This window comes from Otolemur garnettii, unplaced genomic scaffold (genome assembly GCF_000181295.1).
Source record: "Otolemur garnettii isolate 467f Iridium unplaced genomic scaffold, OtoGar3 scaffold00139, whole genome shotgun sequence".
Taxonomy (NCBI): domain Eukaryota; kingdom Metazoa; phylum Chordata; class Mammalia; order Primates; family Galagidae; genus Otolemur; species Otolemur garnettii.
The window spans coordinates 2,462,720-2,468,846 of NW_003852534.1; the positions used below are offsets into that span (position 1 = coordinate 2,462,720).

Sequence of the window (6,127 nt, forward strand, 5' to 3'; positions counted from 1 at the left end):
GGTGGGAGTAAAGCAGGGACACAGGGCCACTGAGACCTCCCCAGGAAGCAGAGTCCAGGACAGAGGTGCTGCACTGCAGGCCACCTACACTGGCCAGCTTCCCTTGGCTTATAAAGGATGACCTCTAAAGGAATTTACTCACAAACACAGCCAGTGCCACAGCATTCCTGCCAGCCTGGGATGGGTTCTGGTCCAACACCATGGACAGAGCCTGACCAGGAAGGGAGGGAGCTTGACCAGAAAGGACTCGCCATTAGAAGACCAATGGTCAAAAGGAACTAGCACTGGTGTTAGGCAAAGGTACCAACCACATGGAGAAGGAAAGAGAGAAGAAAAACAGAGACAGGCTCAGAAGATAAAAACCAGATACAAAAGATACAAACCAGAAACGCTACCACAAAATAGCTAAAAATTGTGATCAGACAAACCAACATCAATTCACAAAAATTAATGGAGCAAACATCTCTCTAAAGTTAAAATGGCTTTTATCAGAAAGTCAGGCCAATAACAAATGCCGGAGACGATGTGGAGAAAGGGGAGCCCTCGTTCACTCCTGGCAAGAATGTAAATTACCACAGCTACTATGTAGAACTGTATGGAACCTCCTCAAAAAATTAAAAGTAGAACTACCAGTTGACCCAGGAATATCACGGCTGGAGATATATATATATATATATGATATAGTAATGTATATATATCTCCAAAGGAAAGGAAATCAGTACATTGAAGATGTGCCTGCAGCCCCATGTTTACTGCAGCATGATTTCCCAGTAGCCAAAATACCAAATCAACCAAGTGCTCATCAACCAATGGATGGACAAAGAAAGTAAGCTATATATACACAATTGAATATTACTATCTAAAAAATGAAATCCTATCGTTAGCAGCAACGTGGGTGGAACTGGAGGTCATTATGCTAAATGAAACAATCTCAGCAAAGTGGATCTGATGGAGATAGAAATTAGATTGGTGGTCACCCGAGGCGAGAAAGGGTGGGGTTAAGGGGGAAATGAAGAGAAGTTGATTAATGAGTATAAATACACAAATAGAAGAAACACGATGTGATGTTCTACAGATCAGTAAGGTGATTATAGTTTACAATACTCTATTGTATTGTTCAAAATAGCCAGAAGAAATAATTTGAATGTCTCAAGCATAAAGAAAAGACAAAGTGATGGATAACCCAAGTATACTGATTTCATTGTTACCAATTATATGAATATCTTAAGTTATCACATATACCCTAAAACTTTATACATCTATTATGCATCAATTTTAAAAAGTGCATCGATTATGCATCAATTTTAAAAATTCAAAGTGGAGATCACAGAAAATATGGCAAGATAACCACCACGGGTACAGTGCATGGAAATACACAGTTCATTACTCATATGACAGTTACTGCTTTCTATGTGTACAAATTCTGTCTGATTATCATAATTAGAACAAGATGAACACAATAGTATGGTGCCAGGCATTGTTCTAAGTGATGATTAAAAATATTAACTCATTGAATTTTTGTAACAGCCAAGGGGATGGGGTCAGATGCTTATTTTTCCGTATTATTGGCAAGGAAACTGAGGCTTATGATTACATAGTAAGTGCTGGGGCCAGGATTTAAATTTTATTAGTCAGAATGGCGTGCATGCTTTTAGTAACTAACACTGCTGCCTTTCTCATGGTAACCTACTTGAAAGCAGACATCTGTAACAAATATTGCTGCATACGATCATGTATCAGGTTCTTTCCATTGGAATGAACTGTGTTTTTTTATCTCTTTGCATCTGTCCGTCAGTGCCTTAAGCATAACAGGTTCTGAAAAACTACGTGAATGGATGAAAACTAGTATATGGCTCTCATAAGCCCTACACAGTCCTCCGCTACCCACCCTCCCATCTCCTACATGATTCCTACCACTCATTCACTCTACACATATCAGCTTTCTCGTTGTCCTAAACTGCCAAATGCAATTGTTCGTGTTATGGGAGTTCATTCAGTTCCTAATCATTCGTTGAGCACCTACTACGTGCTAATCACAGTGAATAGGGACTGGAGAACACAGGATGATAAAAAGATAGGATACCAGTAGAAAAACTTTTGAATCCAAACAAAAGTCTTTGGCTTACTTAATCGTACTAAGCTTAATGTCTAGGCTTTGATAAATGTACCATAATTACGTAAGATGTTACATCAGGGGAAGCTGGGTGAAGGGTATGCAAGAACTGTCGGTGCACCTTTGCAACTCTTCTGTGTATCTTGTTTCAGAATTAAACAAATTTTTTCAATTTACACGCAGTTCCTGTCTTCAGGAACTCAAATTTTAGAGGAAAAGAGGGACCTGTAAACAAATAAGTTTACAGCGAGCAAGCGGTAACTCCCAGGCGAGCAATGTTCAATAGCTTGGGAGGTGGAAAGAGGACGGTTGTGCCAACACTGCTGTCCACCGGACCCAGCGGAAGGGCCTACAGTCAGTGCTGGCTGTGCAACCATTGGGCCTCCTGAAGCTTCAGATTCCTTCTCAGTAAGATGAGTCCCCGCAGGGCTGGCGGGAGGTGGTCTGCAAAGTTAAGTCACTGCTGGGTCAAGCAGCCAGGCCGAACAGCACTGCGCCCTCCTAGTGACCCACCTGGAACTCCAGCCCGTAGATGACCGGCGCGTCATCCTCCATGCTGCGGGAAGGCGGCGCGACCCCGGCCGCTCACACGCTGAGGCTCTCGATAGTGCTAGCACATCAGCCCCGCGCAGGAGTGCTCCTAGCGCCCATTCATTCCCTCCAGGCAGCAAACGACTCCAAACTGAAACGTTTTTGGACTTTAACAGCTTCCGTAGGAACCACTTCCTGTCTTTGGATGCGTCATCAATACGCTCCTGCGCGAATAGCAGCGGCGCAAGGCCCTTGCGCCTGGTCGAGTCGAGCTCCCATCCGGGTTCTCAGTCACTCCTGCTCCCGGGTGGTGGGCGGGGCGCAGAGGCTGCGGAGGCGGAGCTTCGAGGGCCGGCGAGGGCAGAGGGCTCTGGTCTCAGCTCCCAGGTGAAGGCCGCTCCCCTGTCTCCTCCTGGGTTTTACCCTATAGAGAATCGCTGGCGCTGGCGCCGAGACACTTCTTTGTTTTGTCATTTGCACTATTACATGGCTTTCCCGAGCGCTGGGCCCACGCTTTACAGTATCGTAAAAATCTTCGCTTTAACGTATGAATAAGCTGTTAGACTTGGTTTTGCAAATGAGACGCTGCAGAATTGAGTAGCGCGATGCAATTGCGCGGTAGTCCGCGACGAGGGTGCTCATCTGAACTGTCAGACCCCTTTAGGCTCGGCCTGGGATCCCCAACTCAGAGGCCATGCCTAATGTGTTTCCGCAGTCACCAGCACTGTGTGCGGCAAAGGGTGCACTACCCAGAGCCGGGTAATGCGAGAAAGCTGGCACCGCGCTACTGACGGTACTGGACCAGCTTTTGCCTGAGAATGGAACGGAATAGAAGACCCCAGAGGTTATCAAGTACTGAAGGCTTGAAGGAGCGATTGCGTCTCTTGCCCAATGGGCCCAAAGTGCCTCTCTTGATGTTGGGCAGTGCCCTTGAAAGACAAGACTGACCATGCATGGAGTCCACAATAATCGCATCATAGCCAAACCCCCATCTCTGCTTCGACTAGGATTTCCAGGATCACACGCCTTTCATCCTTTCTTGTGATAATTTAGCTTTCCCTTCCACCCTCAGTTGATTCCCATGACAGCAATGGCTAAGTCTGGTTTGCTTAGTTGTACCTGACACCCAAAGTGGGGGACTGAGGCAAGGATCTCAATCAAGATTTGTTAAACCAGCTATGGCTATTGTTCTGAAGAGGTTTTTCAAGAAGTTTAGTATTTATACATTTCCTCAAAGCAGAGGAAGGGATATGGGAAGAGGGGCCAAAAGGTGGTAAGACCAAAGGTTACATTCTTGTGAGACTTTAGTTAGTGCCCAGGAAATCTATATTTTATATAAAATAAGGTGAGGAGAAAAAGAGAGTAAAGGAAAAATCAATTATGCAGACATCTCTAGATAAGTGGAAGATTGATTGATCTAATCTTATCTTGTCTCTGTTCTGCACCTGGGAAGATAAAGCTGGACTGCAGACCTAAAGTTACAATTGATGTGTCCTTGTTTATGGAAATCCAATGAAGAATTTGCTTATGAATAATGTGTGGGGGCAGTCTTTCATAGAAGTCTGTAGCATCTGACCTTTGTGTGGGGCTGCATAATGTTAGCAACAGCTATTTAATAGTTATTCATTAGAAAGCTGGCATTGAATGACTCAACCTCCAGGGTTGACCTTCCTTTTTGCATAAGTTTGGGGGATCTTGAGGTTTTTATTTTCCTCTACACACCCAGTGCCCAGCACCTTGCATGGCATAGAGTTGAGGTGTGCTGAATATCTATTCAATTAGTGAAGAGACTTAGAGATAAGAAGTTCACTCCTAAGAATCCTACTCAACTGCTGCATTTGCCAAAATTTCTCAGCTCAGAAAATACAGGGTCTTCTTCACACTTCTGGATTAAATCCAGCCATCTGTCATTGATATTATTACTACCGCTATCTTTATCATCAATGTCATTATACAAATATTACAGGGGCTTGGTAGGAAACGTAGAAAATACAGATGAACACAAATTCCTAGATATACTGATTTCTAGCATGCATTGGCCAATGAAAATAGCCTAGGCGTCTGTCTTCCACCTACACCCTCTGCCACAGGTTTGCCTGTAGCCACTGAGTCATAGTGAAGCTAGAGGCAGGGTAATCCCCCACCCAAACCGAACTCTTCGCCCCTCCTCCGCGCTCACACCTCGGGCTCCAGGCTCCTCCCACCGCAGACTATCCGGAAACACACTACGCTTCCGGCAAGGGCTGTTCCTACGCTGGGCATGCGCGGAAGTGGGCGCTCGGCAAAGCGGTTCGCGCAGGTGCACAGCCCTTAAGGAGTCCAGGGTCCTCTCCCTGCTGTCAGGCTTGCGTCCCCTTCCCGGACCCTGGTCACGGCTGCGGGTGACCACTTTTCCCAGCCCCCGTGGGCGAGTGGCAGGTGAGGATCAGGGCCCAGCGGTCAGGGAGGGGATCGGCCGTGCCGAGCCGCCTCGGGGCTGGAGCCCGCCCGCCCGCGGGCTTCTCTGAGTCCTTTTCTAGACCCAGGCGGGGATCACTCCCACTCCCTGGGGCGTGTCTACCTCGCAGGGCCACTTCGGGGCTGGAGCCCGTCTACCTTCCGCCTGGCCCTCTGGGTCTGTCTCTGGGGCCTTCCTAAAACGGCCAGGATCACTCCTATCCGGGCATCCCCGCTCCGCCCGCCTTGGGTCCGGACCTCCATGCCGCCATCCACGTTCCTGCCTAGCTCTCCACGTCTGCAAAAGGGCTGGCAGCTTCTCCTTAGTCTGCGGTCGCTAAAGACAGGGAGAAGTTCAGATGAAGGGCAGTTTGTGCCCTTCAGTCGGCACATATGCGGAGCTGTCCCAGACTCTGCTCAGAGGCGCACAGGTGTAGACTTGAGACCCCCAAACTGATGCTCTGTGGCTAGCTTAGCCCCCAGCAGGCCTCTCAACTTCTCCCGTGCTTAGTCGACCTCTGTGGGAAAAGGTTACCTGCCTTACCAAACTCTCAGCATTGTGAGGTTGAAATGCAATAATTAACGTAAAACCATTAGTTACTGTGTAAACGATGGCTGTTATCACACATCCTCTGTAGAGCGAACAGACTGTGAAGGCTGCAAAGTGTTTATTTAAAAAACAGAAGGTTCCAAGATGTGTTTGAACATGTCTGGTTTTTTCACTCTTAAACCCAAGGAAAATTTTTCTTGGATCTACAGTTTCTACTTTTTTGTGGCCTCTTAAAGATGTGGTGTCTTTGGATTCAAACATTTTACTCCTTGCGTCTTTTCACAAATTCAGAAGGTAGTCGTGAGTGTCAGACAGTGAGCCCGCCCCTTGTGTGCCATTGGGGTGGGAGAAGGGTGGGGGTGTGCAAGTGGAGTCAGGTTGCAGCGTTATTTGGTTCTGGCATTCTGCGATTTCTAACAGGATCTTCCAAGTTCTGAGACAGTGTAACCACTCTGCTTTGTCATTAAAATTCTTATCATTATGCTTGTACTTAACGC

At 46.8% G+C, this 6,127-nt stretch overlaps 2 protein-coding genes across 2 annotated transcripts in view; one reads left to right on the forward strand and one right to left on the reverse strand.

The window, feature by feature from the left end:
- The window catches only part of EIPR1 (EARP complex and GARP complex interacting protein 1), a 148,963-nt gene extending 146,061 nt beyond the window's left edge, over window positions 1-2,902 (reverse strand). Inside the window, exon 1 of the mRNA XM_003798558.3 lies at window positions 2,627-2,902. Coding sequence (XP_003798606.1) covers window positions 2,627-2,668 — 42 coding nt within the window. The 5' untranslated portion in view covers window positions 2,669-2,902. The remainder of the gene's footprint in view (window positions 1-2,626) is intronic.
- Window positions 2,903-4,929: 2,027 nt separating this feature from the next.
- TRAPPC12 (trafficking protein particle complex 12) overlaps window positions 4,930-6,127 on the forward strand; it is a 105,654-nt gene continuing 104,456 nt past the window's right edge. Inside the window, exon 1 of the mRNA XM_023518419.1 lies at window positions 4,930-5,062. The gene's annotated coding sequence lies outside the window, so the exon portion shown is untranslated. The remainder of the gene's footprint in view (window positions 5,063-6,127) is intronic.